This window comes from Bos mutus, chromosome 4, assembly GCF_027580195.1.
Source record: "Bos mutus isolate GX-2022 chromosome 4, NWIPB_WYAK_1.1, whole genome shotgun sequence".
NCBI lineage: Eukaryota > Metazoa > Chordata > Mammalia > Artiodactyla > Bovidae > Bos > Bos mutus.
The window spans coordinates 31,779,916-31,804,822 of record NC_091620.1 but is presented as its reverse complement, the minus strand read 5'-3'; the positions used below and the strand labels follow the sequence as shown (position 1 = coordinate 31,804,822).

The 24,907-nt window shown below is 38.5% G+C and overlaps 1 protein-coding gene across 13 annotated transcripts in view; it reads right to left on the bottom strand.

Annotated features, from left to right (window-relative positions):
* The window catches only part of CADPS2 (calcium dependent secretion activator 2), a 585,913-nt gene extending 584,744 nt beyond the window's left edge, over positions 1 to 1,169 (bottom strand). For 3 of the 13 annotated variants that reach the window (XM_070369310.1, XM_070369306.1, XM_070369307.1), the window contains exon 1: positions 442 to 1,166. In XM_070369310.1, the coding sequence (XP_070225411.1) occupies positions 442 to 777 (336 nt within the window). In that variant the 5' untranslated portion in view covers positions 778 to 1,166. Of the gene's footprint in view, positions 1 to 441 lie in introns of all 13 variants that reach the window. The other 10 variants (XM_070369316.1, XM_070369317.1, XM_070369308.1 and 7 more) reach the window with 7 other exon arrangements.
* Positions 1,170 to 24,907: the final 23,738 nt, after the last annotated feature.

The following is a 24,907-nucleotide window of genomic DNA, read 5'->3' as shown; positions in this document are numbered from 1 at the left end:
CTTGCTCAGATCCCGCATTCATTCAGATCCAGGGTAAAGCCCTGCTCTAGCAGAACTAAGTGGACAGGAATGCACCACCGGTGTTTTGAAATTAAAGTTGATAGGAGTTGCGTCCGGATCCGGCCGGGGCCGAGCCCGCCGGGTGCAGCAGCCGCACCGCCGGGCCGGTATCAGCCCCATGGATGCCAAACTGACCCTTCTGCCAACCGTGGGGGAGAAGGCGAGTCCGCGGCAACCCGACACCCGGCGGGCTGAAGAACTGTACCCCTCGACACACACACACACACACACACCCCCAAAGATTCCCTTGCCCTCCAAGAGTAACAAAAACACAGTGTCCTGCAGAAGGACAGCGGGCAGGGGCCCCAGAGTTCTACCAGGAGAAAAGCCCAGGGAGGAAGAAGTGGAGGTTGGAAACGCCGGGTCCTGCAAGCAACTCACCTTCTGCTGTCTCCGGGCCATATCGGTGGGCTGCTTGGCATTGAAGGGGTACGCGATGCACCTCACGACGAAAACGTACAGCTGCAGACGGATCCTCCGCTCCTGCTCCTCGTCCAGCTGCCGTTCAGGTTCGTCTCGCCCCTCGCTGAGCATCGAGGGGCTCGGGCTCACGGGTCTGGCCGCGCCGCCACCTGCGCGCCCCGCCGCGTCCCGCCGCCCTTCCCGAGCCGGAGCCGGCGGCGCTCGCTGCGAGCCGCCGGCCGCCACCAGCACATCGCGGCTCTCCTCTTCCAGCCCCTCGTCCGACTCCTCTTCGCTAGAAGACGGGTCCAGCATGGTGCTCCGGACGCCCTGCCGCGCGATCCGCGGCCCCCCAGGCGCCTCACTCTCGGCGGCTGCGCCCGCGGGTCTGCACGAGCTGAGCGGCTGGCAGCTGCTGCGGCAGAACGAAAGGGAAACTGACCGAGGCTTTCCGGACACGTCGAGTTGGACCCAGGAGTGTTTCCTACCACCAGGGCGAAAGGGGCGGGCGGGGGCCGCCCGTATTAAATAGGCGGAGTTAGCGCCGGGAGTGAGCCCGAGCGCCTAGTGAACTGCTCAGCGGGCCGTGGCCCCGCCGCCCTCTTGGTTCCTCAACCTCCGCCGGCCGAGGCGCGGCCGCCCGAGCGCCCCGGCGCAGGTGGGGAACCTGTGGCGCCTACAACAAGCAACACGTGGAATGGAATGTTGAGGAGCGGGCGCGGGGCCGCGGAGTGCGCGTGCGCGCGCCGCCGCCGCGACCCGGGCCGAATGCTTGGGTGCCAGGCGGGCGGTTCGCAAAGATACAGAGGCGCTCAGCTTAGTGGTTCTGCGTGCGCCGACCCGGGATCTTTAGATGGTCGTGACCTCACCATCACCACCTTTCTTTTCTTCCGCAAGATTTCTGAGGCACAGGCGGACAGGGGGCCAGGAGAGCTGCCCACTTCTACCTCCCCAGGTGAGGGGAACGGCCATAAGGGGCGTCTCCGACCCGAAATTGATACCTAGGATTGAACCCCAGAGCGGAAAAGTGCGGCCAGAGCCGTTTACCTCCAAATAACGTTGGGAAGAGACTTTATAAAGTCTCTTGCTCTGCTGCTGTCCGATGCTATGGTGAAGTCCATATTGTAAAAGTCAGAGGAATGTTCTTGAAAAGAAAAGCAAAAACAAAACGCGAGAGGCTTTCTTTTTAAACCGTCTTTATTCCTGTAGATGCATGAGCAAGATCGGTTTTGTATTTGCGAAATGGCAGTCTGATTCAGCTCTATAATAATCACATAGCTTGATTATTTTCTGGGCGGGGATGCATTTGACTCAAGACAGGTTGTGCAGTGTAGACATTTATTTAGTAAATATTTGGGCGCACGCCGGGTGTCCAGTGCTGTTAGCGTTTGGAAGAGCCCGCAGCGCATGGAAGCACACACTTGGTCACTGTTGGTTCCGGCCTCAAGTGGGCGTCTTGTTGCAGCACCCGAAGCCTGTCTTACTGCGCAGATTTCTCAGTCCCGGTGTTAGAACCACCTAGGAATTTCTTTCTGTGATTTTTCCGGTGTTCTTAATCCGGACGAAGAAGGAAACAGGGAAAACAGTGCCTTCAACTCAAGGTGCAGTGCGCAGTGGCCAAAGTGGCGGGGAAGCAATTGAAGCTCACGGCAGTTATCACCGGGCAGGTAAAACTTCCGGCTCTGAGCTTGTCTACCCCGTGGCCAGATAGGAGCTTTTGGTTTTTGCAGCCACTTCCACAGTTAGGTACCCATGAGAGAAACTTTCCTTCAGCATTTACCCATAGTCTCCTTAGACGTAGAAAAACAAAGAGGCATTTACTCTTGGGGAAACTTGCCTATTTATCAATCTTTGGTGACGCCCACAGTGATAAAAGGTGTTTCCTGAGGGTGTGACACCTCAGGTGCTCAGCCGGCTGAGCTCCATCTGCCAAGAAACACAAATCTCAAAAACTGATTATTTAAAGACAGTGTTTCATTTTTGGCAGGGTAAATCATAAATAACAAGCTTATTCATTTAAGTTATAGTGTCTAATGCTGTATACATTACATTTGGTAAAGTTTTGTACATGTGCTTGACGAATAATGTCACCAAAGTAGCCTTTTGAGATAGGTGATGAGGATTATTATTCACAGTGCTTTGTACCAGGTACTACTCTAAGCCCTTTACAAACCTGATCCCATTTATTTTTAGTTCCATTGTACAGATAAGGATCCTGAGACTTAGACAACCCTTTCATGCAGAACCAACATCTAATAAAACAAGGACACAACATACTGAATCTTTTCTAGTTCCAAATAGTAGCTTTTATTATAATTTGTCTAATTATAAATCAGTATATTAAATGTATGATGTTTATTAAATAGATAACAAGAATTTAATTCCTAGGCACACAAAAGTGTAATTTATATGGAGCAGCTTTATTGCCCTTCCTTTTCTTGCCAAGGAAAGGTATTTTTTTGTTTCCTTTATTAGTTAAAATTGCTTGATGTGATAGCTTATTATTCTCTTCCTATTAAAAAATGGTTATTGAATTAAAGATTCTCCAAGCCTTGGAAATCCCACTGGAAAATACCTAATAATTTGTAGAATTACATACAATGTCTATAATGATGAAAATGGCTTAAAGGGCATAAATTAAAGAAACATCCAAAACAACAAAGAGAATGTTTAAGAATTTAATTAATGAAACTTACATTGGTTAAGAAACTAACATTGTTAAAACTATGCAGGGTATATTTAGAAGAACCAGAGATAGTCTTTAGAAAATTTCAGGTTAGAGAATGACAGAGGAGAAAACGTTCATTGAAAAAAAACAGAAAATAAATATTAGAACTGTAATCCAGTGATAGGTCTGATAACCTGGGAGATAATGGTAATACAGAGAAAAAATATCTTATTCAAGTTTGAGTAAGGGAAGGCTTCCCCTATGCTTGATAGATGTTTTGAAGAATGATTTATAGCTATTGGAGTGAGGGCACTATAGACCATGCAACCACATTTGCAAAGGTATGAAATTGTTTTTCACCTCTGGAGAACTGCAAACTAGCATGCCCTAAATAAAGGTTACATATGAAGATGGGGAAGATGAGGCTAGAGAGCAGACAGAGGCAAATTCAGACTTGAGCAGAAGGACAGTGGGCGGGTGTCCATGCCCTTGTATACCATGCTTTGGAATATAAACTATGTTCTGAAGAAAATGGGAATACACACAAAGTAAACAGTAAGGTACAACACGAGGTGATCTCTAACTCTTAAGAGAAGAGTCAATCTGGAGCAATACAAGGGCAGTAAAACAAGATGCAGGATACCATTGAGATTAGTTACTAAAGAAATCTGGGACGGATACAATGAGGGCTTGAATTTAAGATGGAAATGAGCAAGGGAGGAAAGCCTAAGAGATGGACAAAGGAATGAAGGGAACATGTATGAGATGCTGAGGAAGAGGGTCAAGGGTAGACTGTAATTCCCAGGATATGACAAACTAAGAGATGAAATGTGAACTTCTAAGGGACATGTAGGTATGGAGAAACATCAGGTTTTGAGGAGCTTATCGGAGTGCTCCTAGACCCATTTGGAAATGCAAACCTGTTACTCACACCTGGGCAAAGAAATCATCAGCATGTTGGTGGTAGTTGAAGCTGCAGGTATGGATTATGAGGTCCGGAAAACACATTCGTGGTGAGAAGGTGGCCAATGATGCATTTATGAGGAACCCTCCCTACCTCTCCTCCAAAATAGAGATGGTTTGAAGAAAAGGAATGTGAAAAGAAAACCTGATCATTAAGAATAAACAGAGCCCTAATAATTTTTAATTAACATTTTTAAGTTTGTGCTTACACTAATATTCTTGCCAAATTTCTACCTTAAATATTACCTTTTCAGGTAATTATAACATCAGTTGATGCTCTGGGATAATTGAATAAATGATGCCTAAAATAAGACTATGATTGCTTTATGCCATTTCATAAAACACAAAATACACTGTAGTCAATGATTCATTTTTATTTTTGTCAAGGTGAGCATAAAAACAAATGGAAGTTATACTGCTTTTTAATGAAACACTTCTAATGCTAGGATAAGATGGATGTACAGTAATAAAATAGAATATCAAATGTGTTTTGGAAACGATATTTAAGGAAACAGGTGTGTGACCTGAATAGCTATAGGTGGTCTGTTTTCTAGTTGAGAATTGATTTGTGCATTTGACCTGAAAGAAAGGTATTAACTCTTTCAAGTCACAGATGAAATCATAATTTCACTGAACAGACATTTTGGGGGCACCCACTCTAGGCTATGCACTATTCTGAGTAGATAGAAACAGTAAAATTTAGTCCCTGAGGGGGTGCATGTGAAACAGACATGAACAAAATAAGAAGTTATGGTAATATATGCTCCTGTGGTAATAGAGAAAAAATTCACAAAATATTCCTTAAGTCTATGATTTTTTGTAGTTATAGCTAAAATTATATTACAACAGACAGAGGAATCTTTTTCAGGTCAAATGGAAGGACCAGTTCCATAAATATGTATGAGAAAAATGTCAACTCACAAACCTAGCTAATAAAAAGGTATGCATTTGTAAAAGTGAGATAAAATAACACATTTTTTGAAACTTTTAAGATGAGTATATCTTATGAGGCAGTAATCCTCCTGGCGACTTCATTGAAATCTCTCTACTTAATTTGCATTTCCTTTTTCTTTTTTCCAGCTTTTTCTTTTTCACCTTTCAAGTTAGAATTTGAATCCTAGCAAAGATTGTTCTGTGACGTCCCCCCCACAACTTTTTACAAATAAAGGATAGGAATATATGCAGATGATCAGCACAAATTGATCAGAAAAATTAGTAGTCCATACTGTTACACATGCAAGATACAGTTAAACTTTTGTTGTGAAGATTAAATAAGATAATATATCCAAAGTACTAAAAGATTATCCAGTATAGAGTAAATGGGCTTCCCTGTGACTCAGATGGTAAAGAATTCGCCTGCAATCCTCAAGACCTGGGTTCAGTCCCTGGGTTGGGAAGATCCCCTGCGGGAGGAAATGGCAACCCACTCCAGTATTCCTGCCTGGAGAATCCCCATGGACAGAGGAGCCTGGTAGGCTACAACTCAGGGGTCACAAAGAGTCAGACAGAACTGAGTGCCTAAGCGGCAGCATAGAGTAAATGCCAAGTACTTTATTGTTATTGTAATTACTTTATTATGTAGCTCACTTTAAACTGTAGAACCATAGAAATAAATTGCAGATAAATTAGTAAATGATTCAATGCATTTATTTATTGATTTTTTTAACATAGCTTATAGTTTGTATGTCTAAATTATTTGCCTTGAAACAACTGAACTAAAAGAACTTCCAAATATGGTAAGGGATTTTATTAAAATCTTAAAGATTTCATAATTTTTATAAGAAGGTTTGAGCCCACAATAAGAAGTTACTTTCTTTCTGTTCCTATTCAATCTGTCAGCATTCAACAATGATTGATTACAGTTCCATTTTTTTAATTTCCATTTTATAAGAAATTTGGAGGAGGTAACAGAAATGAGCTTGTTGTAAAGTACAGGGAATAAAGAAAGGTAAAAGCATATTGTGACCTATGGGCCCAAAATGTCATGAAAAAAGTTTTGCATTAATTCAAGATGTATAATATATGTGATGATAATTAAGATCTCCTAGAGAAGCAGGTACTTATCCTACAAGAATGTGTTTGTGTTTTAAATGTTAATAGAGATACAAACTATTTTGTGGGAATGGATAAAATCTAGTAATTATGTTCATAAATGGATAAAGCAATAAATGGAAATTTTTTCCCTCTAGCTTTCACAGTTTTTTTTTTTTTCACTTTTATTGACTTTGTTGTTAAACACATTTTCTGCTAGTCAATGCAATTTATTGAGTGCCTAGACTATATTAAGCACTGTACTAGGACACTGTAAAGAAAGCATTGTGTTGATTGGCCAGGAATTCAACCAGTATCTCCAGGGATGAAGATTCTAGGCCTACCAAAAAAAAAATACTTTTAACTGTTTCAACAATAATGCTCAAGAAAATTAAATTGAAATCAAGTTTTTAACCAGAGAAAATTATAAGGGATAGTCTACTGATATTGAGCAGGGAGAGTAAGAATATGTCTTTATTAACTATTTACTATTACCATGGTCTCTAACAGTGACCAGATGTTCCAGCTGGTTTTAGAAAAGGCAGAGGAACCAGAGATCAAATTACCAACAAATGCTGGATCATCGCAAAAGCAAGAGAATCTCAGAAAAACATCTATTTCAAATTTATTGACTATGCCAAAGCCTTTATTGACTATGCCAAAGCCTTTGTGTGGATCACAATAAACTGTGGAAAATTCTTCAAGAGATGGGAATACCAGACCACCTGACCTGCCTCTTGAGACCCCTGTATGCAGGTCAAGAAGCTGCAGTTAGAACTGGACATGGAACAACAAACTCTTTCCAAATAGGAAAAGGAGTATTTCAAGGCTGTATATTGTCACCCTGCTTATTTAACTTATATGCAGAGTACATTATGAGAAACACTGGGCTGGAAGAAACACAAGTTGGAATCAAGATTGCCGGGAGAAATATCAATAACCTCATGGCAGAAAGTGAAGAGGAACTAAAAAGCCTCTTGATGAAAGTGAAAGTGGAGAGTGAAAAAGTTGGCTTAAAGCTCAACATTCAGAAAACAAAGATCATGGCATTCAGTCCCATCACTTAATGGGAAATAGATGGGGAAACAGTGGAAACAGTGACTGACTTTATTTTGGGGGGCTCCAAAATCACTGCAGATGGTGATTGCAGCCATGAAATTAAAAGACGCTTACTCCCTGGAAGGAAAGTTGTAACCAACCTAGACCGTATATTAAAAAGCACAGACATCACTTTGCCAACAAAGGTCCATCTAGTCAAGGCTATGGTTTTTCCAGTAGTCATATGTGGATGTGAGACTGGATTCTAAAGAAACCTGAGCGCTGAAGAATTGATGCTTTTGAACTGTGGTGTTGGAGAAGACTCTTGAGAGTCCCTTGGACTGCAAGGAGATCCACCAGTCCATCCTAAAGGAGATCAGTCCTGGGTGTTCATTGGAAGGACTGATGTTGAAGCTGAAACTCCAATACTTTGGCCACGCGATGCAAAGAGCCAACTCATTTGAAAAAACCTGATGCTGGGAAAGATTGAAGGAAGGAGGAGAAGGGGACAATGGAGGATGAGATGGTTGGATAGCATCACCAACTCAATGGACATGAGTTTGGGTGAACTCAGGGAGTTGGTGATGGACAGGGAGGCCTGGCATACTGTGGTCCATGGAGTCACAAGGAGTCAGACAAGCCTGAGCGACTGAACTAAACTGAACTAACAGTGATTAATACATTTGTTTTCAGGTATGAGAACCATTTACCCTCTTAAAAGTTATTAAGGTTCCCAAAGATCTCTTGGTTATGTAGGTTAAATTTATTAGTATTTCTAGTATTAGAAAGATAAAACTAAAGAAATTTAGAAATGACTATTCATTTAATAATAATAACCTGTTATATAACATGTTACATATTTTATGAAAAAAACACTATTTATAAAAAGGTGGGAATAATTGTGTTAGTTTACACTACAGAAATCTCTTTAATGTCTGGTTTGCATGTGCTTCTACATTCTTCTATCTACTTCTATACTCAATCTGTTGCAATATATTGCTTTGTTTCAAAAAGATGAAAAATAACCATAGATATGTGGTTGAAAAGGAAGGAGTTGAGTATTTCAATAGCCTTTTCACACAATGGTGGATATTCTTCTTTGATATTAAACCAAAACTAAATGAGTGGTAGTTTCTTTAAGATTAGTTGCAATGTGGAATGTACAACCACATAAATAAATTTTTCTTACTCTATGGTTCTAAAAAATCCATTAGTCTATCTTGAACTTTGAATAGATCTTTTACTGATACATAATTTCATACTATCATTGGTCATTTGGAAAACACTGGTTCATTGGGCAATGTAGACTGTCAAAAAGTTGACACATTTAATTTTATTATATAGTATTCAACAAATTACATTTGTCAATAATCTCATCAAAAGGTCATTAACTACTGGAAAAATGTCTGTTTACTTTGGCAGATAACCTTTTACAAAATTCTAGTTTCCACTTGAAAGCTTGAATTTATCACTTGGACAACAAAAGGTGTCAGCTATTTTCCTCAAAGTGAAAAGCTGATCACACTCATTTGAGAAAGTGTCTGCCAAATATCTAACTATTTATAATTTGTTTGTTGAGTTGTTCTTACAAGTAAAAACAGTGTTCTGTGAAAAAAGTGGATAGTTCGGCTTGCAACTCAACAGTTCTCTAGACACCATCGTACTTCATTATATGAAAGTGAATGTCACTCAGTTGTGTCTGACTGTTCATGACCCCATGGACTAAACAGTCCATGGAATTCTCCAGGCCAGAATACTGGAGTAGGTAGCCTTTCCCTTCTCCAGGGAATCTTCCCAACCCAGGTACCGAACCCAGGTTTCCCACATTGCAGGCAGATTCTTTACCAGCTGAGCCACCAGGGAAGCCATTCATTATATAGCAAAAGTGTTTTATGTATACTTCTCATTCCATCTCACCTTGCTTTTTAAATGTGTACCCAAGGATTGAGATTTTTTTAAGTCAATATTTTTCTACTTCTTAATCAGAAATGTTCATAAGTCAATCTGGTTTTTTTTTTTTTTTTTCCTGTGAGTGTATGACAGTGAACACAATGATTACTAGTTGATTTTGGTGCTAAAGCTCTAGCAGGAATCCACTATTTCTACTGCACCATAGATCTTTTTTTTTTTTTTTTTGACTGTTTTGACATTGCATTGAGAATCTTTAGTCTTCAAGGTTTGGTCTCCAATTTTACTATTGCAGCTCACTCATTTTTTTACTCAGCAATTACTTAATTCTCAAATATTCTCCTTTCCTCCCAATTTAAGGACAAAGTACTGCTGCTAAGTTGCTTCAGTCATGTCCAACTCTGTGCGACCCCATAGATGGCAGCCCACCAGGCTCCCCTGTCCCTGGGATTCTCCACGCAAGAACAATGGAGTGGGTTGCCATTTCCTTCTCCAATGCATGAAAGTGAAAAGTGAAAGTGAAGTCACTCAGTCGTGTCTGACCCTCAGCGACCCCATGGACTGCAGCCTACCTGGCTCCTCCGTCCATGGGATTTTCCAGGCAAGAGTACTGGAGTGGGGTGCCATTGCCTTCTCTGAAGGACAAAGTAAGTATTACACTATGTAGAGCAGATAAATCCATCCCATAGATCTTATTACAGTGAAAGGTATAGGTTGTGAAAATATTTTCATTTCTATTTTAAATTATCAGATATCTAAATTTTTCATGAATTTTTATCAAATATGCCCTTAAAAATTAAAACGTTGTATTAAGTTAGGAAGATGGTTTTAGGATACCAATAAAATAACTTTTATATTATGATAATTCTGCAGTTGATAACATGAAAAATTAATTTAACATCTAATATTAATGTAGAGTCTTGGATCTGAATTTAAATATAATACTACTATTATAGATCTATTAATTCTCCCTGGTTTACTTATTAAGCTATAAACTACTTATCCACATCTCAGAAGTGAACATAAAAATATATATATGGTATAGTTAGAATTTTTTAACTTTATGTTGCATTTTTCTATTAATATGGACATCCAGGAATAACTTAATTTGTTACCTCAATTCGTTTACATTTGAAGCACAATTTAGAAATTTAGAGTCTAGTCTAAATGACAGAAAACTATTCATAACAGGACATTATTGGAACTTGTAGTACTCCATGAGGATAAAACCAAAAATTCTTTATTGTTGTAGTATCATATAATACATCTCACTCTAAAGTAAATATCATGAAAATAAAATGTGTATAAAAATAAACTAACAAGAACTTCTTTATTTACACTGGTCTTTTAGTATAATTTAGTTGTGGGAGAAAATGAGTTAAGGCCCAATAGGAGTGTGTGTGTGTGTGTGTGTGTGTGTGTGTGTGTGTAAAAGTTATGTATCATTTCTACCACAAGAAAACTTTGCATTTTTGTGATAAAGCTCCTCGGTTTTACTTGTCAGTATTACATCTTAAGGAAAGAAATGTTAAAATAAGGAGAATAATATTTAAAATCATAGAGCATGGATGAGCTCCAGGGAGTCCAAAAGTCCCTAAAATTGTGTGCAAAATGTGTTTTTTATATGAACTTTTTGAAGAAGAGAGACTTCAAAGCTTTTATCATGAAGGTCAAGACACCAAAAAGTCAAGAACCACGGAATCTGTGTTTTGGTCAGCATAGAATAATTTTACACGATATGAACTGGGTAAATCATGTAGAGCCTTAAGTCTTTGTGATAGCTAAAGTGAGCTAAGTATTAAGGATATGAACCATATACTTATAATTCTACCTTAATAACTAATAGGGGAGCTTTGTTCATCAATTTTTCTATAATCTCCTTAAAATGGCTGTGTTTTATATTAAAATAATAATGATTATTAGGAAGTATTTATTCAAAAATATCTGTACCTAAAATTGGAACAAAATAATGGACATAAATTACTTATGAAAACATTTAAATGCTGCTGCTGCTGCTGCTGCTAAGTCGCTTCAGTCGTGTCCGACTCTGTGTGACCCCATGGATGGCAGCCCACCAGGCTCCCCCGTCCCTGGGATTCTCCAGGCAAGAACACTGGAGTGGGTTGCCATTTCCTTCTCCAATGCGTGAAAGTAAAGTCGCTCAGTCATGTCTGACTCTTTGCAACCCCATGGACTTCAGCCTACCAGGCTCCTCCGTCCGTGTGATTTTCCAGGCAAGAGTACTGGAGTGGGGTGCCATCGCCTTCTCCAATTTAAATGCTAGATAAATATAAGGAGAGTTTATTACCAGTTCTGTAGTATCAGGAGGTAGTTAAATAGGTTTATTATCATACCCAAATTTTTTATCACTCTCTAAAAAGTGTGGTTCATGTATTTATAAGAATATATCTTTGCAAGGTGATAATAGGTGATGTCCCAGTGTCATTTAGAGACTGACAGTATTCTGAGCTACATGTCTTATTTCACAAAGCTATGAATTTGTATTGTGATAATGGTTTATTTTTCTTCTTCAAATTCTGAATTCTGACAGGAAAAAAGAATTTCAAATCTCTTTATTTACCATGACATCACAAACACACACATTCATACCTGCATGCCCACATACACATTCAAGTTATTCAATATTGCATCCCTTTTCCTTGTTACAGTAAAATATTCTCCTCCTACAATTATTTTACTCATAAAGCTTTTCTGTTCTCAAACTCAAAAGATTTTTATATTTCCAAAATTTAAAAATATAGATATATCCATAAGATGGTGCTGTATCTTTAATTTGGTGAGATACTTGAATGCTAAAATATGTCTATTACATATGCAGTTAAAAGACTAGGTTATAGAGTTTGATCTTTAAAGAGTCTTATGCTGTAAAAAATGTCAGTATAAGTATAATTAGAATCTTTACATAATTATTTTTCATATATCACAGAATGTTAAAGCCTCTTTGCCCAGATTTAGTTGCCAACCATAGGTGAAAAAAAAATAACTGAAATTCTCATTTCAACTAACATTTTCTGAACAGCCACTTCACACATACTACATATGACAAATGAAACGGTTGAATTATATACAGTATCAATTTCAACCAAGGTCAATAAGAGTCTTTAAAAGTCCTTTGAAACATCCAATTTGATGGAAATTAAAAATGACATTGCATGCAAGAACTTCCTATCAAATGTTGAGAAACTGTAGGGGAATTAACTCAATCATTTTCTCTACCTAGTAAGATTATATACCTAGTGAGGGAAGAGTAATTTAAGATATGCTAATTATAGAATGTATTTCTGATTCAGGCTGATGCAGTCAGGAGAGGTAATATTTCATATCCCATTTAATTATCACTTATAAACAGATTTAATAAACAGAGTGTTTAAAATTGGTTATAGGATATTTTATTTTTAAGATGAACAATCTTATGCCAAAGGAATAGAAACCATTGCAGTGGAGGTGACAAGGTAACAAGGGAAAATGTGGAAAGGGAAAATTTGGAGTCAGGAAGGTTGATATGGGTGAATCCAAGACAAGAACCAAGTCTTCATTACATAATCACATGAAAATCTCTAATAAAATATTTACTGCTATGATTTGGGGGCATATTTAATTTTATGATTTGCTTTTCTAGCAACTGCTTAAAATTTTCTCTTCCTTTGAACAGTGTCATCTTCTGTATTACACCATTATGACATCTGTTAATTCAAGCTGATGCAGTAGTTTTGCAGAAAACTTTAATTAGTCATTATGAAGTACTGATAAACAGAGAATCCCCTATAGCATTATATTACAAGGTAGGAAAATCTATTGACCAATTATTATTAATAATTATACATTTAGGTTAAAATTTTCTGTCAACGAAATATCAAAATATGCTATTGTCTTAAAGAGCTATAAAATAATTCCAAGAAATTATGAATTTCTTAGAAATATGTAATACCAGACTCGTAGGGCATTTTTACCTTTTCAAAAACTTTCCAGAATTTCACTTTCTTAATTTTTCTTGATATATAGATTTTCTTATATTAAAATATAGAATCCAAATAATATTGGCATTTATGTAAATAAAGTAATACAATAAAACTTACATTCATATGATCTAAAATTTTAAAAATTAAGAAACTAAGATCAAGTAATGTTGTTGACAGTCATTTTCATTAAGATAATCTATCAGCCCTATCAATGAAATATTTTTCCTCTCAGTTGACATAGTGTTGGTTATACCAATGATACATAATAAACATTTATGTTGATGGCATCTTCCTAGAATGCTTTCTTTGACAATATTATTCAGTGGAGAGAAATAGTATTATGATGTAAAAGCTAGTGAGCATTAAAAAAATAGAGAAAATAAATATTACTTATAAGTTTTGTTTGCACATTCATTTTGAAAATAGGATCAACTGCATCTGTTGGTAAAGTAATACCTGGTCAAGTGCTTCAAAAGAAATCAAAGAGAGATTAAAAGTCTCTATAGGGAGAGACTAAAGGTACCACACGGTAGGGGCTATGTGCAGGAAATTTTCCCATGTTAAAAGACCATAAAAGGGACCTTCCTTGGTTGTCCAGTGGCTAAGACTGTGGGTTCCTAATGCAGAGGGCCCAGGTTCGATCCCTGGTCAGGGAACTAGATCCCACAGGCCCCAACTAAAGATTCCACATGCTATGATGAAGATCGAAGATCCTGTGGGCTGCAGTTGAGACCTGGCACCTTCCAATAAATAAATATTTTTTAAAAAATAAAAGACCATGAAGAATGCTAAGAAGGCAACAATGGACAGAGTTCTATTATGACAATCCCCACAGCTTAATTAATGGATATTTGTTAAGAATTCACTCTGAGAAAGGCACTGTGAAGGCAGAATAATGAGCAAAAAATACACAATTTCTCTCTCTTGGAACCTAAAGTATAGGGTGAAGATAGACATTAAAAACCCATACACATAAATATATAATTACATACTGAAATAATAGCATTAAAGTAGACGCACTGGGTACAATGAGACCATACGACCAAAAGGTATGACTTAGAAGGCAGAGGGATGGGGGAAGCAGCTGGTGCTTGAGCAGAGATCTTCAGGGTAAGTGTGAGTTAGAAAGTCTTTATTACATGTCTGGGATTTGCTTCAAAATTATCTGGGGTGGAGGTAGGGTGAAAGTGAAAGTGAAAGTTGCTTAGTCATCCCCGACTCTTTGCAACCCCATGGACTATACAGTCCATGGAATTCTCCAGGCCAGAATACTAGAGTGGGTAACCTTTCCCTTCTCCAGGGGATCTTCCCAACCCAGGGATTGAACCAAGGTCTCCCACATTGCAGGCAGATTCTTTACCAGCTGAGCCACCAGGAAAGCCCAAGAATACTGGAGTGGGTAAGCCTATTCCTTCTCCAGAGGATTTTTCTGACCCAGGAGATAGGGGAGTGATACCATAGATGAAATAAGATGAGACATGTATTATTAATATGAATGTTAGACCATTTCAATAAGAAGCACTTTATGTGTTTATATGTAATAAATATGTATATTTATATACTGATTATATAGTATTTCAGGCAGAAGGTGGAACATATTTGAAAACCTTGAGGCAAGAAGGAGTTTGGTTTGTTCTAAATGCCAGAAAGAAGGCCAGGGTGGCTGCAATGCATAGAAGTGAAGCCAGATAAAATAGAGTGCTGTAGACCATCCTAAAGGTGTTGACCTTTATCCAAAGAGCAATGAAAGGTGTTAGGCACCAGGGTTATAGTCACATATTTTATTTTTTACAATAAAAATCACCCAGGTTGTACTACAGAGTTTAGAGTATGGCAAGAGTAGGCGAGGGTAAAAGGAAGTGACTGGAAAGAAATAGAGGAAGTACAACTGAAATAGCTTGAACATCTTGAAGATATTAGGCAAAGATGAGAGAAAAGTGTTAAGAAATTCTCCCAAATTTTGTAGTTTGTGCAGCACTCAGCTTAAGAAATTCTTTTAATTGAAAATTTTTTGTTTTTATCAGATTTCAAAACTAACATTTTTGACTTGCTATTGTTTTTATACCGCAGAATCCTGAGCCGTTCAATCCCTTTTGTCTCTTTTATAAGATTGAAGTCACTGCAAGGGGCTTGCCTGGTAGCTTAGTTGGTAAAGAATCTGCCTGCAATGCAGGAGACCCTGGTTCAATTCCTGGGTTAGGAAGACCCTTGGAGGAGGGCCTGGCAACCCACTCCAGTATTCTTGTCTGGAGAATCCACATGGACAGAGGAGCCTGGCAGGCTATAGCCCGTGGGGTTGCAAAGAGTTAGACACAACTTAGTGACTAAACACAATCAATTTTGATATGAGCTTCCCTCTTAGCTTGGTTGGTAAAGAATGTGCCTGCAATGGGCTTCCCTCGTGCCTCAGTTGGTAAAGAATCTGGCTGCAGTGCATGAGACCTAGGTTCAATTCCTGGGTCGGGAATATCCCCTGGAGAAGGAAATGGCAATCCACTCCAGTATTCTTGCCTGGAGAATCCCATGGACGGAGGAACCTGGCAGGCTACAGTCCATGGGGCCACAACAGTGGGACATGACTTGGCGTCTAAACCACTACCTCAATCCCTACAAGAGTGTTAAATTCTATTTCGTTTCTATTTCATCTAGAGTGTGGAGACTAAAATTAGGTAAACTTTTGTGAGTAGAATAAAACCAACTTTTTTGCTGGGGGAGAGGGGAGTATAATTGCTTTACAATGCTTTGTTAGTTTCTACTATACAACAGAGTGAATCAGTCATATATATACATATTTCCTGTCCCTCTTAAACTGCCCTGCACGGCTCCATCCCACACCTCTAGGTCCCCACAGAGCACTGAGCTAAGCTCCCTTTGCTATACAGCAACTTCCCATTAGCTATCTATTTTACGCATGGTAGTGTATATATGTCAATCCTAATCTCCCAGTTCGTCCCACCATCCTCTTCCTGCCCTGTGATCATATGTCCATTCTCTATGTCTGTGTCTCTATTCCAGGGAAGGAATAAAACCAACTTTAATACTTTGGATCCTGTCAAGGAATCCACGATATCAGTTATATTTGTATTTCTGATGTTTATTTCCCTCCTGTCATCTTCCATCATTTCAAAGAATTATAAATGTACGGCCTTCGCACAGATACAATAAATTTTGCATAAATAAAACAAAGAAATCATTATGATGAAAATTTACAGCCAAAATGAGAAGATTGATCTTTTTCTTCCTTTCTTTCAATACTCATAATAATGATGCCAATAGATTTAATCACATTCCTAATTCATATGGACAGGAGGGCAGAAATGGTTCAGGATTGGCTATTAAAAGATTTTAGCTTCGACAGAAAGTTTCATCCAAAATCCTCACTGGAGAATATCTGTCACAGGATGAAACACTCACTGCAGTGAAGGATACTTAGGTGAAATTTATTGCCTCCAGACTGTTAGTTTCATGTTGGTGATGCAATACTGTTCAAATGTTCCTGTTTAATATTTTAACAGGAAAGTTTGGAGCTGATGTAACTCTTTATCTACATCACCAAAAATTTTTTCAGGAAATCATGGGAGAAGTTTTGGGACAAAAAGGCAGGCTATGTTACAATAGAAAGTAGAAAAACCTAAATGGCACCTCTAAACCTTGAATTTCTCTGTGATTTGGTATGAGGAACAAACTTCCTCCTAACCTGAACCCAAACTAACCATTATCTTGGCCTGAATCCTAAGTGAATAAAATGTGAAATATATTAAAAAGGAGACATCTCATTTGGCTACATCTTGCTTTATGGTAAAAAGAGAAGGCAAAAGGATAAATGAAACTTTTCTTCCTATCAGAGTGACCTAGCTTTGGAATTCACTACCTCCTTTGGTTGTTTTCTGAATTATCTGTATTTTAAAATAAAACTTAATTTTTAAACTGCATAAAATATATTAAATTCAAATATTTTCCCTTTAATAAAACACTCTTTGGGGCAAAAGGCATCCTGTTAGAAGAGCAGCAACATTCTCATTAGTGTTAGGATTTATACAATGTCAGTCTGGGTAGCATTAGTTGGTAGTAGAGGTCAGAAATGACATCTTCTGTATGTTCCATATGGGTCAACTGCTATAAAAGCAAGGGACTTCCTTGACATTTTTTTCCTGCTCTTGTCAAGAATAGAAATTAATTACTCCCCTTATAATAAATATGCTTTATGTTTTTGTTAGTTATGAACTGAGAATGCTGTTTGCAAAGAATTTACTTCAATTTATTTTAACAAATGTACTTACACTTATGACATCAGGCATTGAGATTCTGCAGGAAACAAAATAGACTTAAAGGAAATACTACAATTTCCATAACACTTTTAACATGTTCAAAGAGCTTTGACAGCGATCACTTTATTTTTCACAATAGGCTTTCAAGGAAAATACAGAGAGATTAAATGATTTGCCAAGATCTAGTTATTGATGAAATTTTCTCTTAATTCCTGATCTATTTTACTTTCCCCTGAGTTATGGACCTTTGCTTTGTCCTCCAACTAATTATCTTTACCTGAACATTTGAAAAGAATTCATTATTTCTTGTACAGGTAGAAGTATGATAGAGATTCGGTACCCATATTGTCAGTGTTCAAATTCTTTCTGCCACTCACTTAGGTGGCTGAATAACAAACCACCAAAACCCCCTGGAGAAAACAACAGTCAGCCATTCTCCCTCACCTCTCTGTGTTGTTGGAAGAGGGTGTTTGCTATGACCAGTTTGTTCTGTTGGCAAACACCCTCTTCCAACAACTTGTGAGAAGATGCTACACATGGACATCACCAGATGGTCAACACCAAAATCAGATTGATTATATTCTTTGCAGCCAAAGGTGCAGAAGCTCCATACAGTCAGCAAAAACGAGACCAGGAGCTGACTGTGGCTCAGATCATGAACTCCTTATTGCCAAATTCAGACTTAAATTGAAGAAAGTAGGGAAAACCACTAGACCATTCAGGTATGACCTAAATCAAATCCCTTACAATTACACAGTCGAAGTGACAAGTAGGTTCAAGGGATCAGATCTGATAGAGCACCTGAGGAACTATGGACGGAGAATTGTGACATTGTACAGGAGACAGGGATGAAGACCATCTCCAAGAAAAAGAAATGAAAAACAGGAAAATGGCTGTCTGAGGGGGCCTTAAAATAGCTGTGAAAAGAAGAGAACCAAAAAGCAAAGGAGAAAAGGAAAAATATACCCATTTGAATGCAGAGTTCCAAAGAATAGCAAGAAGAGATAAGAAAGCCTTCCTCACTGATCACTCCAAAGAAATAGAGGAAAACAACAGAATGGGAAAGACTAGAGATCTCTTCAAGAAAATTAGAGATACCAAGGGGACATTTCATGCAAAGATGGGCTCGATTAAGGACAGAAATGGTGTGGACCTAACAGAAGCAGAAGATATAAAGAACAGGTGGCAAGAATACACAGAAGAACTACATAAAAAAGATCTTCATGACCCAGATAATCACGATAATGTGATCACTCAGCTAAAACCAGACATCCTGGAATATGAAGTCAAGTGGGCCTTAGGAAGCATCACTGCGAACAAAGCTAGTGGAGGTGATGGAATTCCAGTTAAGCTATTTCAAATCCTAAAAAGATGATGCTGTGAAAGTGCTGCACTCAATATGCCAGCAAGTTTGGAAAACTCAGCAGTGACCACAGGACTGGAAAAGGTCAGTTTTATTTCCAATCCCAAAGAAAGACAATGCCAAAGAATGCTCAAACTACCAGACAATTGCACTCATCTCACAGGCTAGCAAAGTAATGCTCAAAATTCTGCAAGACAGGCTTCAACAGTATGTAAACTGTGAACTTTCAGATGTTCAAGCTGGTTTTAGAAAAGGCAGAGGAACCAGAGATCAAATTGCCAACATCTGCTGGATCATCGAAAAAGCAAGAGAGCTCCAGAAAAACATCTATTTCTGCTTTATTGACTATGCCAAAGCCTTTGATTGGGTGGATCATGACAAACTGTGAAAATTCTGAAAGAGATGGGAATACCAGACCACCTGACCTGCCTCTTGAGAAACCTGTATGCAGGTCAGGAAGCAACAGTTAGAACTGGACATGGAACAACAGACTGGTTCCAAATCAGGAAAGAAGTATGTGTAGGCTGTCCATTGTCACCCTGCTTATTTAACTTACAGGAGTATATCATGGGAAATGCTGGGCTGGAAGAAGCAGAAGCTGGAATCAAGATTGCTGGGAGAAATATCAATAACCTCAGATATGCAGATGACACCACCTTTATGGTAGAAGGTGAAGAAGAACTAAAGAGCCTCTTGATGAAAATGAAAGGGGAGAGTGAACAACTTTGCTTAAAGCTCAACATTCAGAAAACTAAGATCGTGGCATCTGGTCCCATCACTTCATGGCAAATAGATGGGGAAATAGTGACAGACTTTATTTTGGGGGCTCCAAAATCACTGCAGATGGTGATTGCAACCATGAAATTAAAAGACTCTTGCTCCTTGGAAGAAGAGTTATGACTAACCTAGACAGCATTTTAAAAAGCAGAGACATTATTTCACCAACAAAGGTCTGCCTAGTCAAGGCTATGGTTTTTCCAGTAGTCATATATGGATGTGAAGGTTGGACTGTAAAGAAAGCTGAGCACCAAAGAATTGATGCTTCAAACTGTGGTGTTGGAGAAGACTCTTGCAAGTCCCTTGGACTGTAAGGAGATGCAACCAGTCCATCCTAAAGGAAATCAGTCTGAATATTCATTGGAGGGATTGATGCTGAAGCTGAAACTCTAATACTTTGGCCACCTGATGCAAAGAACTGACTCATTTGAAAGGACCCTGATGCTGGGAAAGATTGAAGGCAGGAGGAGAAGGGGACGACAGAGCATGAGATGGTTGGATGGCATCACTGACTCAATGGACATGAGTTTGGGTATACTCTGGGAGTTGGTGATGGACTGGGAGGCCTGTTGTGCTGCATTCCATGGGGTCGCTTTGAGTCAGACACGACTGAACAACTGTACTGAACTGATTCTCACCTCTCTGTGGGTTACCTGATCCAGGCTGGGCTGTGCTCCAAATTACAGGTCAGTTCCAGGTCCATTCCACTTGTCTTTCATCCTCTTTGGACCAGGAGGCTATCCTAGGGCATGTTCGCCTCATACTGAAAGCAGGGACATAAGAGGAAAAGCCCTCCACGCATGCATGTTTCAACCCGTTCTCGTGTTATGTCTGCTAGCATCCCATTGGCCAAAGCAAATCACACGGCCAAGCCCAAAGTCTAAGCAAAGGGACCAGGAAGTACACTCCACAGCCAATCACATGACCAACCCAAAGATCCGTGGATGGAACAGTGATGGTAAGGGAGGGTGAATATTTTTGAACCATAATTTAATCTACCATGGTGGCCTTAACATTTCTTGCCTTAATTTCTCTCTTTGTAAAGCTTCCCTAAGGATGCTGTGAGAATTCAATAAAGCAGTGAGGATGCTTAGCTCAGGGTGAGCATTAGGCAGACAGTAGACACTGCCTGTTTCAATATGTCTCTTCTTATTTAATGGAATCCTACCTCCAGGCCTTTCATAGCCATCCAATTTCCTCTAATATTCATTCTTTTTCTTTTGTGCAGTCCAAGACAGTTTGCACTTGGGTGTGGCTAGCTCTAGTAACCAAATCAATAAATGACTTCTCTATAGGGAAGATCTCTCAGGCAAGCTGTACAGGTTTCCCTTCTTTATTTAAGGCACACCTCACCATTGAGCTTTCTGATCAAGATGAGCCTCCTAACATCCAAAATCCAGATTAATGAGGTAAATATCCTTTTTTATACTCTAAATTTTCTGTGATGAATGTTTCTTTTTCAAAAGAAGGCAAAAAGTACTATAATAAAGATAAACTAATTCAAGCAATACCATCTCTATGAAGTTTTCTCTTAACTTCTCTTTTCTCTGTGATTGTCAATATTTTTTTTCTTAACCTTTATTATAGCAGTGACTAGATTGTATGTGACGTTTTTACTCCTAGTTCTTAAAATGAAATCTTCTAGGAAATGGTTTCTTATTCTTGTCTCTTTCTTAACACAGTACATTATACAAAGAAATGATCCATAATTTTCATTGAATAAAATTAGGGAGAAGACAGCAATGGAACAGAACAAAAGATCATTGATTTCACTTCTGACTCAACTTCAAAAGTGATGTTCACTAAAAGTCTGCTGTATGTAAACTACACCTCAATAAAACTTAGTTTTGAAAAAAGATTCCCAAAAGACAAAGAATAAATGCCATAAGGAGTATTAACCATTTCCTGGCAGATGATGATATTTATTATAAAATAGGTATAAAATAATATTGCTAAACATTTTAAAATTGAGCTTTGGTTAGTACTAGAAAATCAGCATTGTGAAAAATATGAAAGGTAGCACAAAAATAATCTTTTCAATAATTGGTGCTAGATTAACTGGATACCCATACAAAAAATAAGTATCAACCATCATCTCCTATCATACACAAATACTAACTCAAATTAATGGTACAGCTAAGAGAGAAACTAAATCTATAAAAATTTCTAGACAGACAAAATCTTCCTGACATTAAGTTATGTGAAGATTTCTCAGATTAGAGTCAAAAAAGTAAATCATAAAAGAAAAAATGATAAATAGGTTTCTAGCAAAATTAAAAACATTTTTCTATACAAAGACACTATTCATATTGGAAAAAAATTTAGCAACAACACACATATCTGGCAAAGGACTTGGTCCCAACATATATAATGGACTTGTACAACTCATTAATAAGTCAAATAATACAACATAAAAATAGGAAAGAGATTTGAATAGATATTCCACAGAAGAGGATATATGAATGGCAAGTGAGCACGTGAAAAGATACTCAATATCATTAACCATTAAGAAAATTTAGATTAAAACCACAATAAGACAGTACTAAATACCCACATCCTGGAATGTGAAGTCAAGTGGGCCTTAGGAAGCATCACTATGAACAAAGCTAGTAGAGGGGATGGAATTCCAGTTGAGCTCTTTCAAATCCTAAAAGATGATGCTGTGAAAGTGCTGCACTCAATATGCTAGCAAATTTGGAAAACTCAACAGTGGCCACTGGACTGGAAAAGGTCAGTTTTCATTAGAATCCCAAAGAAAGGCAATGCCAAAGAATGCTCAAACTACTGCACAATTGCACTCATCTCACATGCTAGTAAAATAATGCTCAAAATTCTCCAAGCCAGGCTTTAGCAATACGTGAACTGTGAACTTCCACATGTTCAAGCTGGTTTTAGAAAAGGCAGAGGAACCAGAGATCAAATTGCCAACATCCATTGGTTCATCAAAAAAGCAAGAGAGTTCCAGAAAAACATCTATTTCTGCTTTATTGACTACGCCAAAGCCTTTGACTGTGTGGATCACAATAAACTGTGGGAAATTCTTTTAGAGATGGGAATACCAGACCACCTGACCTGCCTCTTGAGAAACCTATATGCAGGTCAGGAAGCAACAGTAGAATTGGACATGGAACAACAGACTGGTTCCAAATAGGAAAAGAAGTACGTCAAGGCTGTATATTGTCACCCTGCTTATTTAACTTATATGCAGAGTACATCATGAGAAACACTGGGCTGGAAGAAGCACAAGCTGGAATCAAGACTGCTGGGAGAAATATCAATAAGCTCAGATATGCAGATGACACCACCCTTATGGCAGAAAGTGAAGAAGAACTAAAGAGCTTCTTGATGAAAGTGAAAGAGGAGAGTGAAAAAATTGGCTTAAAGCTCAACATTCAGAAAACGAAGATCATGGCATCCAGTCCCATCACTTCATGGCAAATAGATGGAGAAACAGTGGAAACAGTGGCTGACTTTATTTTTGGGGGCTCCAAAATCACTGCAGATGGTGACTGCAGCCATGAAATTAAAAGACACTTACTCCTTGGAAGGAAAGTTATGACCAACCTAGATAGCATATTCAAAAGCAGAGACGTTACTTTGCCAACAAAGGTCCGTCTAGTCAAGGCTATGGTTTTTCCAGTGGTCATGTATGGATGTGAGAGTTGGACTATAAAGAAAGCTGAGCACCGAAGAATTGATGCTTTTGAACTGTGGTGTTGGAGAAGACTCTTGAGAGTCCCTTGGACTGCAAGGAGATGCAACCAGTCCATCCTAAAGAGATCAGTCCTGGGTGTTCATTGGAAGGACTGATGTTGAAGCTGAAGCTCCAATAGTTTGGCTACCTGATGCAAAGTGCTGACTCATTTGAAAAGACCATGATGCTGGGAGGGATTGAGGGCAGGAGGAGAAGGGGACAGCAGAGGATGAGATGGTTGGATGGCATTACCGACTCAATGGACATGAGTTTGGGTAAACTCCGGGAGTTGGTAATGGACAGGGAGGCCTGGTGTGCTATGGTTCATGGGGTTGCAAAGAGTTGAACACAACTGAGTGACTGAACTGAATTAAACTGATATACCCATTTGAATTAAAGTTACAAAGACTAGCAACAACAATGCTTGGGGAGAATGTGGAACTCATGAAACTTATATTTCACTGATGGGAATGTGAAATGGTGCAACCACTTCAAAAAATTATTTGACAGTTTCTAGTACAGTTAGACATATGTTACCATGCCTGCATGCTAAGTCACTTCAGTTGTATCCGACTCTTTGCAACCCCATGGACTGTAGCCAGCCAAGCACCTCTCTCCATGGGATTCTGCAGGCAAGAATACTGGAGTGGGTTGCCATTCCCTTCTCCAGGGGATCTTCCTGACGTAGGGATTGAACCCAAGTGTCTTAAACGTCTCTTGCATTGGTAGGATGGTTTTTTACTGTTATTGCCACCTGGAAAACCCATAAGGTTACCGTATGACCATTCCTAAGTTACCCTAGAAGAATGAGAACTTGTGTCCACACAAAGACTAGTATATGAATGGTCAGATCAGCATTATTCACAATAGTTAAAACCTGGAAGCTATCCAATTGTTTATCGGCTGGTAAATGGATTTTTTTTAAAGTAGTGAATTGATATAATTGAATATTCCTCAGTAATAAAAAGGAATAAACTCCTGATACATGCAACATGGATCAATCTCAAAAATATTATTATGAGTGAAAGAAGCCAGACACAAAAAGTACATATGTATCTATTTCATTAAAATTGTAGAAATTGCAAACCAATCTATCAGTACAGAAGGCAGATCAAAGGTTGCCTGGAGCCAGGAGCAGAGAGAGAAATAAATTGCATGGGGCCATGGGGAATATTTCGGGGGTTATTAAAGCATTCCATATCTTGATGTGTAGCAATAGTTTATCAGATACATATATATGTCAAAGCTCAACAATTTTATCATTAATATGCAGTTCATCATTTATAAATTATAGCTCTATAAAGTTGATTTTAAAGATAAAAGACTTCCAAAAGGCATGGGATGGAATGACTTATAGAGAATTGACATTTTATTGGAAGATATTTTATTACAAAATAGAAAAAAAAAGTAATACTGCTGAATATCTGAAAAAAATTCTTTAGTGCTTAAAAAATCAACATTCCACAAATCTTGGAGGGTCACATAATCAAATATACATTATTTCTGTGTCTGCTTTCTGAGTCTATGAATTCGTCCTCCTGCCTCATCTCTACTCTACTCCCCCTACTTCCTTAGCTGAACAGATGGATATTGTTTCCCTTCTTCTCTCCTTTCTCCTTATTTCTCTCTTCTTCCTATGTTGAAAAAAGATCTTTTATTTTAGGCAATGCTGATTACACAAAAGGATTAATTTGAGGGAGGAGGGAGAATATTTTAGGTATAAAAATAAAATATAATATTAACAGTAGTGCTTGT